The sequence below is a fragment of the Myotis myotis genome, unplaced genomic scaffold (assembly GCF_014108235.1).
Source record: "Myotis myotis isolate mMyoMyo1 unplaced genomic scaffold, mMyoMyo1.p scaffold_m19_p_12, whole genome shotgun sequence".
Taxonomy (NCBI): domain Eukaryota; kingdom Metazoa; phylum Chordata; class Mammalia; order Chiroptera; family Vespertilionidae; genus Myotis; species Myotis myotis.
Genome location: NW_023416316.1, coordinates 15985508 through 16000797, shown reverse-complemented (window position 1 = coordinate 16000797; position 15290 = coordinate 15985508). Strand labels below are relative to the sequence as shown.

At 46.6% G+C, this 15290-nt stretch overlaps 1 protein-coding gene across 9 annotated transcripts in view; it reads right to left on the bottom strand.

Moving 5' to 3' along the window:
- The window catches only part of SUSD1 (sushi domain containing 1), an 81278-nt gene extending 66672 nt beyond the window's left edge, over positions 1–14606 (bottom strand). For 8 of the 9 annotated variants that reach the window (XR_004971175.1, XR_004971177.1, XR_004971176.1 and 5 more), the window contains exons 1-2: positions 14329–14606; positions 418–531 (exon numbers count right to left, since the gene is read on the bottom strand). Coding sequence is in view for 5 of the 9 variants with exons in the window: in XM_036330011.1 (XP_036185904.1) it covers positions 418–531; positions 14329–14434 (220 nt within the window). In the remaining 4 variants the exon portion in view is untranslated. Of the gene's footprint in view, positions 1–417; positions 532–5277; positions 5426–14328 lie in introns of those variants that run through there. The other variant, XM_036330013.1, reaches the window with a different exon arrangement.
- Between the last annotated feature and the right edge of the window lie 684 nt (positions 14607–15290).

Below are 15290 nucleotides of genomic sequence, written 5' to 3'. Positions count from 1 at the left end.
CAATTAGCCAAAAAGTCTAATAGGCAATTGTGTTTTGTTTTTTCTCATGATACTAATATAAGCAGTTTTATATCAGAACAACCAGAGAAATTAAGAAAACTCAATATTGACTTAAGTTACTAAGTTAAATTCAAGACCTGAAACACATTTCAAATATGTAGTAGGCCAGAGAGTCTCCAGAAATTCAAGTTCAATGACCTCGAACATGAGGGCTACTTCCTTGGAAACCCTAGAGACAGGATATATCCAAACACTAAAACAAAGAGTTATTATAACTGACAAATCTTCTTGTACCAAAAACAGTGAAGAAAAAAAATAGCAATGTTTCCCTCCCAAGGACATCAACGCTTTAACACTAGAGAATCTTAGTTCTTGGTTCCTTCAACTTTTCAACTTAACACAGGATTCAGAACTTACCAATACACTGAGTCCGCCCATTGCCCACAAATCCATATTTGCAAGTGCACATCTTCTTCCCTTCTCTTTCCTTGCAGGTGGCATGTTCGTGGCACGTGGCACAGATGTCTAAACCTGAATCATAGATTGTATATTTCAGAAAAATAAAAATTCAATCACCTCCTCTAGACGGATCATATTTGGGGCAGTAAACATTTATGACAGAGAACCAAAATTTAAATACCAAAATTAAAAAGGAACTGACCCCTTCCCTACTCATTGCCCACAGAGTAAAGTGCAAATTCCTCCTCCTGGCAATCAAGGCTCCGAACGGCCTGACTCTAGGCTAGCTCCTCCAACTTCACCCTTCCCAAACCCAAACTATACACGGTATTCTCTGGGGAGAAGACCGACGCGTCTTTCCCATACATGCTATCCACTCCTACTTCTATTAGAATGCCTATCCCACCCAGCCGGCTTGGCTCAGTGGTTGAGCATCGACCTATAAACCAGGAGGTTGGGGCACATCCGGGGTTGCGGGCTCGATCCCCAGTGTGGGGCATGCAAGAGGCAACCGATCAATGATTCTTTCTCATCATTTGTACACATATACACACACACACACACAAAAAATGCCTATTCCTCCATCTCTGTCCAGCCTAGCACCTATTTCTATTTCAAGACCCAACTTAAACCTCATATTCTCCCTGACATCTTCCCCATTCCCTCATTCTTGAAGCAAATTAAATGTATCTTCCTCTGTGTTTCCCTAACACCTGTATATTCTCCCATCAACCACGTTAATTTGTCATTATACTCTGTTCCAGCTCTGTCTTCCCAGCTTGGAATTATGAAATGATGATGTCATTTGCCCATATGTCTTTATTTATACAGTGTAAACATTCTATTTTTATTGACCAACTGAAAAGAGGAACCTATCATCCTACTTGCTATACTTCAAACAGCAAATGGAGGGTAGAAAACCTTCTCTATTACCCGATCCATTTTCCTTTCAGGGAAAAAGTGAATGTGTTTACAACGCCAGTGAGATAACAGCAGGGTCCCAGCAGGATGCCCAGATCCCAGTTACTTAGATAAGCAGCAAAACTGTTTGGGGCTAAAACTCCTGAAACATCCAAATCTATCAGATGGTGATACATGGCCCAAGATAAAACAAGAATTTCTACCCAAAGCTACTGAGCTATCGTGTTGCACAATCAGTGTCTGTAATTTCAGGAGTGGCCCTGTAAGGAGAACCTTGCGCATGGAATTTCATCTCAGGTCTTGGCCCCATTAATCCCCTGGTAATAAAGACTTAGCCCTCGGGGCCGGGCCGCTCCAGGCAGGAAACCAACTGAGACAGGGAGATTTCTCAATACTCTTAACCATGCTTGCTTGCTTTTTTAAAAAAAAACAAAAGATAACACAGAAACGAGACAAACCACCACTTATTACTAATACCAAATTAACCATGGAATTTTTAAAAAAATTTATCAGATCCAGACCATAAAGAAAAATACAACAAATTTGTCAAAGGTAGAAATTGTAGAAGTCCTACTATCTGACTACCATGTAACAATATCATAAAACTCCAAAATAAAACATAAGACTAGCGTTCCCATAAGAAAACTTACTTGCAACTACAGAACACTCTCCCAAATAATTCTTGGGACAAAGAGGATATAAAAATTGAAATGTTTACTACCAGATATAAAAAGTTGTCTACTCTAGAAAATTTGAGTTTTACATGTCTTTATGCTTGAAAGAGAGAAAGCAAAGCAGACAGCCAGGGAAAACACACACCCTAGAATTTTAATGCAGGAAGCTTAAAAGAGCTGAAAAAACAAAATAGAGATTTATGGGGGAGGGCTAGGATTTAGTGAAAATAAAAAAGATGTTAAAAATTAGAAAACATATTCAAATTCATTAAAAAAAAAAAATCTTTCCCAAAAAGTCAGTGCACCATAAAGACCAGTAAAGTAGTCAAAACTCAAGTAAGACTGGGGAGGGAGTAAAAAAGAATGTGCACAAACTTAGGAATCAGAAAGAGCTTATAACAAAAATACATAAAACATTTTTTAAAAATATGTTTTTATTGTTTTCAGAGAGAGGAAGCAGGAGAGGGAGAGGGAGAAAGAGAGAGAAATATCAATGATGACAGAAAATCATTGATCAGCTGCCTTGGGCATGCCCCCTACTGGGAATCATGCCCCTAGGCCAGCCGTGGGCAAACTATGGCCGGCGGGCTGGGGCCGGCCCGTTTGAAATGAATAAAACTAAAAAAAAAAAAAGACCGTACCCTTTTATGTAATGATGTTTACTTTGAATTTATATTAGTTCACACAAACACTCCATCCATGCTTTTGTTCCGGCCCTCCGGTCCAGTTTAAGAACCCATTGTGGCCCTCGAGTCAAAAAGTTTGCCCACCCCTGCCCTAAGCCCACAACCTGGGCACATGATCCAACTGGGAATCGAACCATGACCTACTCGTTCATAGGTTGACACTCAACTACTGAGCCACACCTGCTGGGCCATAAAACATTTTTTAAAATTACAAATGAAAGACTTCCAGTTAAATACCACAGATTTAATACACTCTCAACCCCACTCCCACAAAATGACAACAAGGACTAGGAAGGTGTGGACCCTGGTAGGAAAGATGATAGCAGACGAAGGACATTAACAATATTTCAGAAGATGGAAGAAGTGAACATATGGGAATTGCCTGAGAGAGGAAGAACTAAAAGCAACTTCCAAAAAACTCAGGAATTAAGGTCACTGAGTACCTCAGAAGGGAGAGGCCTGAAAGTTCAAGGAACTGCGTGAAAATATGTCTTGGGAGTAGCTAGATACCCAGATCCCCCGCACCAACTCGGGCATCAGATGGAGTTTTACAACGAGGAGAAAATGGACCAGAAAAGCTCCTGAAAACAGGGATAACAGACAAAGCCCAAGTGAGAATGAGCCTCCTACATATGGGTAAAATATATGTAAACATTTTGACATTTTGACACATAATATTTTAAAACAGTTCTTTAGGGACACTGTCAGTTCTCATCACATGCAACCAAAATTCTGGAAGTACTTTTAAAATAGTGGATCCTGCCCTGGCTGGTTTGGCTCAGTGGATGGAGCAGTGGCCTTCGAACTGAAAGGTCCCAGGTTCGATTCCGGTCAAGGGCATATGCCTAGGTTGTGGGCTTGGTCTCCATTCAGGGTATGCAGGAGGCAGCCAATCAATGATTCTCTCTCATCATTGATGTTTCTACCTCTCTCTCCCTCTCCCTTCCTCTCTGAAATCAATAAAAATATTTAAAAATAAATGAATAAATAAAATAATGGATCCTGGGTCAAGTTCACAGTCCCAGCTGTGATCTACCAACAGTGACGAACATTCTCCCCAGTGTGTGTGTACAGTGCAATAATAGATATAAACACCATCTAATAAAACCAACCAAAAAACGGTAAAATGTTTGATTTTTTTCTTATATGGTATGCTTGTCATAAAGATGGCAACATTTATATACATTCAGTTCCATTTGCTAATGCTCACCTGAGAATATTTTTCCCATCGAGTTTTAGAGAGTGGAAGAGAGAGAGAAACATCAATGTGAAAGACACATCGATTGGTTGCCACCTGCATGCACCCCAACCAGAGAGGGGATCGAGCCTGCAGCCCAGGTATGTGCCCTTAACCGGAAATAGAACCCATGACCCTCCGTTGTGTAGGTCGATGCTCTAACCACTGAGTCACGCCAGCCAGGGCCAGAAACTTTCATCATGTGGAAAATGATTGCTACGTATAACTGCTGAGTGAACCGAATAAACACACACAAGAAATTAAGAAACAAATAAGTCCCACCAATTCAGATAAATTAAAGAGAGTCCCATCTGAATTCGTGAAGGACAGAATCTAAAGTATTTTTAAATAAATTTAATCAAGTTCAAATTCATTCAATAGATAGAACCAGACAAACAAAATATGGCCCTGGAGGAAGGCAGCCAGGTATAGAGGAAAACAGTGGAGTCCAATTCATGTGTGACCTTTAGCAAATCACTTGATCTCCTGAGTCTCAGTTTCTTCATCTGTAAAACAAGGGCTTTGGGCTTCTCAGATTTTAAAATGCATTCAAATTACCTGAGGATCTTGTTAAACTGCAGGCTCTGATTCAGTTGGTCTGGGGTGGGGCCCTATATATTGCATTTCTACCAAGCTCCCATCTGAGTAGCTGGGTTAAATGGCCCCTGAAGTCCTTTCCCTCTAATGTTCTGACACTTCATCCTCAGGATGCCTGTTTTAAAGGCCCATTAAGAATAATTTAGCATAAGTGTAACTCCAAGGACAGTACCTGGTTTGTTTGGCTCAATAAATGTTTGTTCCCCATACTGGCAAAAAAGACCAACTGTATGCTAGGCTACCAAAGACTTCTCAGCCACAATTAGCACAGTCTGCACAGCCTTGTAGGGTGGCCCTCTGAGTTCAAATGCCTGAAGGACCAAGTAGCCTCTTGGGGAAAAAACCTGTCCTAAAGGTAAAGGGCAACCCCAGCCATCGTGGCTCAGTGGTTGAGCGTCAACCTATGAATCGGGAGGTCACAGTTCGATTCCTGGTCAGAGCACATGCCTGGATTGTGGGCTAGATCTCCGGCGCAGGGCGTGCAGGAGGCAGCTGATCGATCGATGATTATCATCATTAATGTTTCTATCTCTCTCTCCCTCTGCCTTCCTCTCTCTTTAAATAAAAATCAATAAAAATATATATATTTTTTAAGAATCACCTGGAATTAGGGTGACAAAACTGTCTTGGTTTTAATACTAAAAGTCCTGTGTCCTGGGAAACCCCTCAGTTCGGTACAAATCAAGACAGTGGGTCACCCTACCTGGAGAGCTCATTAAAACAGAACCAATCCCCAGAGATTCGGATTCAGTAAGAGTGGGGTGGGCTCTGAGAATGTGCAATTCCGACAAGCTCCCAGGTGGCCACACTATGAGTTGTGCTGCAAGGATAGCTCAACCTCAGGATGCGGGTCAGAATCCTGGGAAAGGAAAAAGTAATACTGAAGAAGTCTTTCACCAAGTCGCAACTGATGCAAAGCACAGCGCTGGGAGCAATGTGACAGAGAGAAGGACCCCAGGAAGAGGAGCCCATCAGGCCAACAGAAAGAGCGCTGTGAGTTTGCTATAACCTGATTCACTTCACTTCTCCACGCTGCAGGGACCAAGCCAGTGTGAGCCACATCCAACACAGAGAGGCTGGCACCTAGGCTGGCATCTTCTCTCTTGCTCCCTAGTGACCGTACACTGTCAGTCCTCCAGTTTGGTCTGTGTTGTGAGAACTATAAATGCTATATGAGCTCTAAAGCGCTAGGCTGAGGTCATTTACATCAATATTTATGTCTCTTTCTGTAGATATTGTTATCATTGTTAGAAACAAGTCACACAAGATGCAGTGCCTGGTATTGGTCAGAGTCATTAAGAGCAGGGTGCCGAAACCGGTTTGGCTCAGTGGATAGAGCGTCGGCCTGCGGACTGAGGGGTCCCAGGTTCGATTCCGGCCAAGGGCATGTACCTGGGTTGCGGGCACATTCCCAGTAGGAGATGTGCAGGAGGCAGCTGATCGATGTTTCTCTCTCATCGATGTTTCTAACTCTCTATCTCTCTCCCTTCCTCTCTGTAAAAAATCAATAAAATATATTAAAAAAAAAAAAAAAAAGAGCAGGGTTAAGAGAGAGATTAGTTGGGCAACCGTCCCAGCGCTGCCACTTGCTAGCTGTGGAATCCGTAATAATCCCTGTGCCTCAGTTTCCTATAAATCTGTAAGATGAGGATAATAACAAACCTGGTTGTTGTGAGAATTAGAGTAAATGAGTTAATACATGAAAAGCAAATAGAATATGTTAGGCATTATTATAACAACCACTCAACAACTCTTTGTTAATGAATAAATGACAGCTAGCCAATTTTACTAATGAAGAGAGTTGATAAATAACTACATTGATGCAAAAACCCAAAAAAGGAACGTTTTTATGTGAACAGATGCCTACCTGTTCATGGGGCTGATATTCTAGGAACCATAATATCTTATTTTACATAACTCCCTGCCTACCCCACATCCCTCCAATCTCCTGGGTAACACCTGACTCAGAACTTGGAAGTTCAGCTTCCTCGGGTTTTCAGCGCTGCTCACCTCTCCCTCCTCTCCACCGCACACCAAGCAAACCCACACCTCAGAGGGGATGGTAGCTGCCAGCCCAAGCAAGCTCCTCTCGCTCCTGATTTCAATACCAAGCAAGAATTTAAAGGTACTTCTGAAATAACAGCAGGTGGACTTTGACAATACAAAGGGAAGGAGGTAGTTGAAAAGCACAAATGGAGTGCTTGCATTTGAATCTTAACCTAATCCCCAGCCATTCACAGTTAGACCAGCAAATGCACAGCACAACCTCCTGAGATCCGGAGTCTCACACTGAGGGAGCCACGTGGAAACCAATGAAACGACCTGAGGAAAGAAGCAAAGGAGGCACCAAACTCAGGAAGAGAAAGCATCTCCCATCTTCTACAACATGGCATAAAATTGCATTGCTCTTAAGAGACAACATCAAATTCCAGAAAGTGAAGGAACCCAAGGAATCTCATATACTCTCCTCTCCAGCATCCCTAACAGAAACAGGTAAAAGCACAGCCTCTGCTTTAAAATCCTCCAAAACAGAGAGCACTCTATTCTCCCAAGCAATGGAATACTTGCAGGGCAATGTGAAACAGATGGTATTTCCCTTCTCAACCCAACCCATGGCTGACATTGCCTACAAGAACCCATAACCTTTCCTCCCATAAAACGGTTATAGGGCCCTCAGCTTCCTTTCTGTCTACTTTCCCCTTTGACCAAGAACCACTTGCAGTGGGGCTATGAAGGAGCAGAAACTTGTTTAACATGTCCCTTTCTCCTTTTTGTCCAACCACTCCTTTCCTTAATCATTAATCCCTTAGGACATCAGATTCAGGTCAGTATCAAAATGTCTTCATAACAAAGCCTCAGGTCTGTTAACCACAGAAACAGTTTCCTCCAAATTAAAGATAACATCTCGATTTCAGTTGTGTTTCAGCCCCCAGCCCTATGAAAGCAGACACATCCTCATGAAACCAGACAGAACAATGCCATGGCTGACATCAAGACCTGATACAATGAAAACTAACTACTCCCTACACTGGCCCCAACCAATCAGTAGAGCCCAGGACCCCACCTCCTTGACCCACCATGATTAATGATTTTTCCCCTATATAACCCATCCCCTGGAAGTCATCCGGAAGCCAGGTCTTTGAGCACTAGCCTACCTGTGACTCCAGGCTTAGTGCTATTTCCTCAACTAATAAACTCTTACTTTCTTGGCTACAAATTCCTGTTCGAATTTGATTGGGCTTTGATGCACGAAAGCAAACACACCCCTTTAGTACAGTAACAGGGCCCCACCCCTGACCTCCAAATCAGGAACCAACCCTTATTAAGTGCCCCCATTTCAATGCTTTTGAGTTTTGAGGAGCCCTATATATTTTTTAAATATATATTTTATTGATTTTTTACAGAGAGGAAGGGAGAGGGATAGAGAGTTTGAAACATCGATCAGCTGCCTCCTGCACACCCACTCCTGGGATGTGCTCGCAACCAAGGGTACGTGCCCTTGACTGGAATCGAACCTAGGATCCTTCAGTCCGCAGGCTGAAGCTCTATCCACTGAGCCAAATAGGTTAGGGCAAGGAGCCCTATATTTAGGCCACACTTTAGGTCCCTGTCCTGGTGTCACTAGGCTATATCATTCTTGAGCAGGCTATATACTTTTCTTTAAAATATACTTTTATTGATTTCAGAGAGGAAGGGGGAAGGAATGAGAGAATCATCAATGATGAGAGAGAATCATTGATTGGCTGCCTCCTGCACACCCCTCACTGGGGATTGAGGCCACAACCCAGGCATGTGCCCTGATGGGGAATCAAACCGTGATCTCCTGGCTCATAGGTCAACACTCAACCACTGAGCCAAACCGGCTGGGCTAAATACTTTTTTTTTAAATCTAGCAATTCAGTCACTGTCCCTGCAGAGCTGAGGCCAATAGGCCACTTGCTACCTCAGGCTGCAGAGCCTCAGGAGCCCTTTTTAGAATTTGACCAGAAGACTGCCCAGAACCAAGTCTCTGGAGGTAGACAACAGGCCACGGTGGTGATCTTCCTGGGCTCTAATCCTGCTCCCTTACTTGGAGCCACTGTAAGTCACTCCAAAACAATTCACTCCCTGTTTTCCCTCTTTCCTCTGCTTCCCGCTCCAAAGAGTGAATATGCTGCTGTGATTCAGGATAACGGAGTGAAGGCCAAGCCAATGAAATACAGTAGTAATGTCAGGTGCACTTTTTACAGAACATCTTCCCCAATCCTCCCCACCATTGCTCCCCCAAGATTTTCAAGGCCTCTACCCATCCTCCTCTGGCCTTCCAAACCCCAGCCAGGCCTGAGCCAACAAGTCCCCCAGCCACTCCCACACTCAGAGCAATGCCAGAAAAAGGTTAAGAAACAGGACTGACTGGTTCCACCCATCCTTACCAGGCCTAACCTCTCTATTCCCCTCAGGCTTGACACCCCACCCACCCACCCACCAACCGACACCCTCCTGTTCCACCAGCTATGCTCTCACACTTTGCTCACACAGGCCATCGGACTGGCTCCCCCAGTCTCTCCTCGCTGATCTTCTCGCCAAAACATCTTTAATAACAATTAAATGCAATTCAGTGAGAGACGGAACACACAAATGGACAATGGTCAGGCCATCTATAAAAATAGAACTCTGACCCACAATCTATAGCAATCAGCCCAGGAAGTTAAACCACGACCTCTTTAGCAATCAGTCCCAAATGGCCAGGGCTTAATAAGAGCCAACTTCCCTAATTTTTGCTCCCCTGCCCCGCCCCAGCATTTCAATTTAGGACCAGTCAGGGAAAGCCAAATATGCTCCCCTAACCAATCATATAGGACTCCTGTTGATAGTGTTACTGGAAAGGGGAATTGGCCCTCAGCTGGTCTGCCTGGGGTCAGCAGGTAGGGTGTGGATTCTTGATTTTGTGTAGGAAAATTTTCACAAGTCCAGGTGGATTTTAGAGGGTGTTTATTAAAGCTGGGGACAGTGAATCAAGGAAGGGCTAGGATAACGGGAGGGACTAGGTGGGGAAATGAGAAGTCAGACTAAGAAGTCAGAGAAAAGGGGGCCTTGGAACAGGTTCAGGGGGCTTGCTTGTGACAAACTGCCCCATCCATTGCTGCCCTGGTTGCAAGCCTCATGGCGTCCTTTAGTGTTTAGGAGATGTGGGAGGGAGAGCATGTGCTGGGACCTTGGTTTTGAGGGTTTTAAAGGCTTGGAGTTTAAGGGAAGTTTTAGGGGAGGATCTCAATAGAATATTCATCAGTTTTATGCTGATGTACCAAAATGAGATTTATTCTCTTAACTTCATTGGGTGTGATTGGCAAATGGCAATAATTGGATTTCTGCTCTCTCCCTCCCTGAGCAGGGTGATTTAAGCTATTTACCCTGTGGTTGGGGAGAAGTGCAAACCATTTACTCTTAAGTGTCTTTAATTTAGGAAAGATGGGATTTACTACACGGCTGCAACCTGCTGTTTAACTATCTGCCTCAGTTTCCCTATTCTGGCTTACTAGCCTGTCTCAGCAATAAGCCGCCTCCAGCTTCCCCCTGTCAACATCCAACGAGGGCACACCTGAAGATGTCCCCTTTGTTCCACTAGAACAGTGGTTCTCAACCTGTGGGTCGCGACCCCTTTGGGGGTCGAACGACCCTTTCACAAGGGTCTCCTAAGACCATCAGAAAACACACATATAATTACATATTGTTTTTGTGATTAATCACTATGCTTTAATTATGTTCAATTTGTAACAATGAAATTGGGAGTCACCACAACATGAGGAACTGTATTAAAGGGTCGCGGCATTAGGAAGGTTGAGAACCACTGCACTAGAAAGCTTTACACTCCCCTGCCTGCCTTTGAGTCTCTGACAAATGCGATGGCGGCTATAGTAAGCTCTGACGAAATCGCCGTGCCTTTTCTTATTTGGGTGGTCTTCATTTATTTCCATATCAGGTTCCTAACACAAGCCACGGTCCCTACTCACAAGGAGCTCTTAACAATTACACTGGTGTAAGCATCTAGAGGACCATAGAAATGTGTATGTGAAGTGTGTGCCCCATACAAATATGGTACGAGGGTAGGCATGGGCATGGTGTCTCTGGTACTGCAAAGGGACCATAGAACACCAGGGGGCTTCCAGGGAGTCAGGACAGCGGGGTTGGTTTGAAAATATGAATAGACTCACTGAGGAGACAGCTGTGGGGAAGGGACGAGCAGTTCTCCATTCTTCCCCTTCTGTCCCCTTCCTGAAACTAAGCTTTCTCACTTGTAGGCCAACTTTGCCTATCAACCTGCTCCAGGAAATATCTCATTTATTTTTGCATCTTTATTTTCTTCCTTTCTACTAAATAAAGCCCCTAAGTCTAAAATGTTCTGAGTCTGCTTTACCACCTTCAAACCCCCGCAAAAACATTGTTCAACTGACCTGGCCAGCCCCACTAAAGGCTACCTTCCATTTCCTTCTCTTCTTTAAAGAGCATTCGCTCTGCAGCCAAGTCTCTGTACCCTCTAGAGCAGGATTTTCAACCTTTTTCATCTTATGGCACAGATAAACGAATTACTAAAATTCTGCAGCACACCAAAAAATATATTTTTGGCCAATCTGACCCTAAAAGATTAGGCATAATTTTGATTCACTCCCACCAGATGGCTACTGTTGTGTTGGCCGTTGTCATTCTTTTATTGGACAATCTAAGGGGAAAGAGGTCAGTGCCCCTGACTAAATAGTCAGGTATTGCATGTTTTTAAAAAGTCTTGTAGCACACGGGTTGAAAATCACTGCTCTAGAGCCCTTTGTCTCTGACTCGCACCCTCACTGCTCTGCTGGAGCTGGCTCACCTCAGACCTGAGCCACCAAATCCAAAGCCTTCTTCTTCTCCATCTCCACCCCCTTGGATTTTCCACCCCCCAGGTTCCTTGATGCTATGCTAACCCCATCTTCCTCCTACCTTTATAGCTGCTGCTCTTTCTCCTCTACAGTCTTCTACCATCTAAATTTGATTTCCCAAAAAAATCTGTCCTTGGTCCTCTAACTCTTATTAACCACAGGCTCCAAGTGACCATCAAGTCTACATCATTTGCAGACAACTCCTGTCACAGTCTTAACTCCCTACTGATTTAACCCGAAAGCCCTAACATCACCTCCAATCCAGGATATCTAAAACAACTAGTCAGCCAGAGATGAAAACTAGAGGAGCCTGATGATGTCATTAATCGTTTAACGTAATCAAGCCAGGAACTACACAGCTTCCAAACTTAAGTGAGATAATAAACTGCCATATTAAAAAACACATCCTATCTAATAAAAGAGTAATATGCAAATTGACCATGACTCTAACACACAATATGGCCGCCCCCATGTGGACAAAGGATGGCCAGCAGGGGAGGGCAGTTGGGAGGAACCAGGCCTGAAAGGGAGGGCAGTTGGGGGTGATCAGGCCTGCAGTGGAGGACAGTTGGGGGAGACCTGGCCGGCAGCGGGAGGCAGTTAGGGGTGACCAGGCCAGCAGCGGGGGAAGTTAGGGGTGATCAGGCTGGCATGCACGAATTTCGTGCACTGGGCCTCTAGTATATAATAAAACAACTAGTTATCTTTCTTCCCAAATCTTTTTGCTCCTCCTAGAGAACCACAGACCCAAGTCACCCACCCCGCAACCCTTACTGTCATCTTTCATCTTCTGTTCCCTTGTACCTTCATGTCTGTTAGTAAGTCCTTCGGGATCCACTTCCCCCTGACCATCTACATTCAGTCCTCTTCTCCTGCTGTCCCACTGTGAAGCCAGTCCTTAGAATTTCTAGGCCAGCTACTGCCACAACTTCCTCAATGGCTCTATGGCTCCAGTCATTCCCCACTTGGTCCACTATCAAGAAACCTGCTCTTAATAAAATCAGGTTCTCCAAGGTTGTAAAGGAAGGGAGAATGCCTACATAAGGAGAGAAGGTTCAATCAGGCAACCCTGACTTCTATTTCCCCAAATTCATCCCACAGCCTTTAAGTACTTGCAGTTGGATGACCTGAGAAAGTTACTTTGTTCAACCATCTTAGCCCAACAATTCGATGAGACTACTGTATACTGGACAGTTTGCTAGTCTAGAGAGACTTAACACAAAGATTCTAACGGGGGGGGGGGGGGGGGAGGAATGGAAGGACGTAGAAGAGGGTAAAGGAGAGATAAATGGTGATGGATGGAGTGGTGGACACACAATACAATATATAGATGATGTATGACATCTATATAATTTTAACTAATGTCACCCCAATAAATTCAATTAAAAATTATACACACACAAAAAAAGCTCATTCTGAAATAGGTTCCAAGGGTCTACAAGCGTTTATGCACACTGCCATGGGAGACCACGTTAGGGAAGGAAGTTAGAAAGCCTATGAGAGCACCGGATGTACAAAAATGGCCACTTCAGAAGGTTGAGCCATCAAGAGAAATACCCACCAGTGATGGTAAAAGTCCCAAATAAAGAAAATTTGGGGGGACAGGAGTCTGAGCTTCAAAGCACCCCCCTTTCTCCTTACATAGAAGTTCCTTCCACTTCAGGATCAGTGTTTGGTTTTATTAAGGAAGTTAGTGGGTTTCCTTATAGCCACTTTTTATATCTCTCTGTACAGACACCTGCAATGACTTCCAATGGCTTCCCACTGCCCAGAAACAACTAGGTCTCAAGGCCGCGGCGGGCCAGTTAAGGCACTCCGCCTTCTGGTTCAATCCAACCTGCTTTCCCATCCCACTTCCCAGCCATCCCCTGCAAACCAATCAGAACTGTTGGGCCCTGCTTTTGCTTCCTGTCCCTGCCCCTCCGTCTGGAATTCACCGTTCTATACGTATTTGTGGAGTGCTCACTGTGCCTCTGCCATGAGCTGGGGCGCCTTTCTCTCATCTTCCCTTATCCAAGTATCACCAATCCTAGTAGGTCTGGTTAAAGGGTCGCCTCACCCATGACGCCACGGTTCCTCAGCTAGAAGTAACCTCTCCCTCCTCTGACCACCCCCACCTTCTCAAAGCACCTATGGCATCTGCCTTCTCTTATAGTTGTTTGGATAAATGCCCCCTCCCCTACATGTCTGAACTCAACACTGCGTTTGAAGGTGGTGGTGGAGGGGGAACTAACTACTCCAATTGCCTGGAAATGGACTATTTGCTTGTCTGTCACCTGCAGGAGATGAACTCGTTGAGGTTCAGCACAAAGACCTCATCAAACCCCCTATAGGGAAACAAAGGCCATCTGTTGAATGAATGAATGAATGCTTTCTTCCTGTAAACTTTATACTTTATTCTCACCATATGAGCACCTTACCGCATCATCTAGGTGAAAATATTAAAAGGTAGAAAGAAATTGCTTCTAGAATTGTTGTGCAAAACCTACTGCAGAGCCAGCAGCGTGACAGTGCAGCGGGAACGCCCTCCCAGGCCGGGCGGCTCACCCTGGGGCGCCGCTACCGCCCAGCCCCCAGCTCCCCTCAATCCCTCGGGGGCGCGGGCAAGGCCGTCTCCAAACAGGTCTGCCCGGCGGCTCCGGGATGGGGCGGGAAGGCCGGGGCGGGGAGCCCCTCCTGCTTCTCTGAGCCCCGCCTTCCCGATCCCCAACGGCCAGGGCAGCCCCACCTGCGCCCCACGCCCGAGCCTGCGCGGGTGCGGCCCAGGGGCGGGGAAGTGCGCCTCGGGCGCGCCCAGCCTCGTGGAGGCCCCGCCGGCGCCCCGGGGGCCTCGAGCGGCGCCCGCGCCCGTCCGCACTCACCGTCGGCGCCCCGCGCTCCGGTCGCGCCGCGGGCCAGGCCGAGCAGCAGCAGCAGCGACAGCAGGCGGCGCGGCGGGTGGCCCGCGCCCCGGGGCCCCCGGCCCATGCCGCCGCCGCGTCCCTCCTGGCGCCCGCGTCTCCTCCTGGGCCCGAGGCGCCGAGATAAGGCGGCGGGCGCCGCGGGGAGGGGGCCGGCCCGGCCGCTTCCGGCGCGGCGCTGCGGAGCGGAGAGCGCCCGCGGGGTCCCGGGGAGACGCCCCGGCCGGCGCCCTCCGCGGACGCTCCGTCATTCACTCGCTCCTTCTCTCCTTCGTGCACCTGCCGGGCGCGCGGGGCCCTGGGGACACCCAGGGGCAGAGACAGGGGCCGGCCCTCGGGGCGCGTGGGTTCCCACAGTGCGAGCCGCCGCCCGGCAGATAGCGGCCCAGCTGAGCAGAGGGTCCCGACGGTGCCAGAGGGAACGGCCATCGCGCCCTGACGTCCCAGCCGGTCGGGGGCTCAGGGAGGCACCCCGGGATGGCAGAGGGAGTTGGAGGGAAGAAGGAGCAGGAATCTTGTGGGAAGTGGGAGGCCTGGGTGAGTGGCTGGAGCTCAAGGGCAAGAGTTTGTGGTGCAAAAGCACAACGAAGGGCGAGAAGTCGCTGGCCCGGGCGACCAGGTGCCAAGACCTTACTTAAACTTTGGGCGACAGAGTTGTGGTGGGCGAGGGGCCGGCAGGGGGTCCTGCTGCTCCGGAAAGTCAGCTAAACCCCCGAGGATGAGAGAGAGGTGGGAGCGGACACCAAGCAGGTGAGAAAGGCATGTGCAGAGGTGGTGACAGGGTACAGTATTCTAGATGCTTGGAGAGAGGCATCAAGATGCAAATAAATAAGACCTCATAGACCAAGTAAAGGGGGTTGCGGAGAAGCTGTAACTCGATTTTAAGCTGAGTGACTGCATCAGGAAAGTCTCCCCGAGTCCGC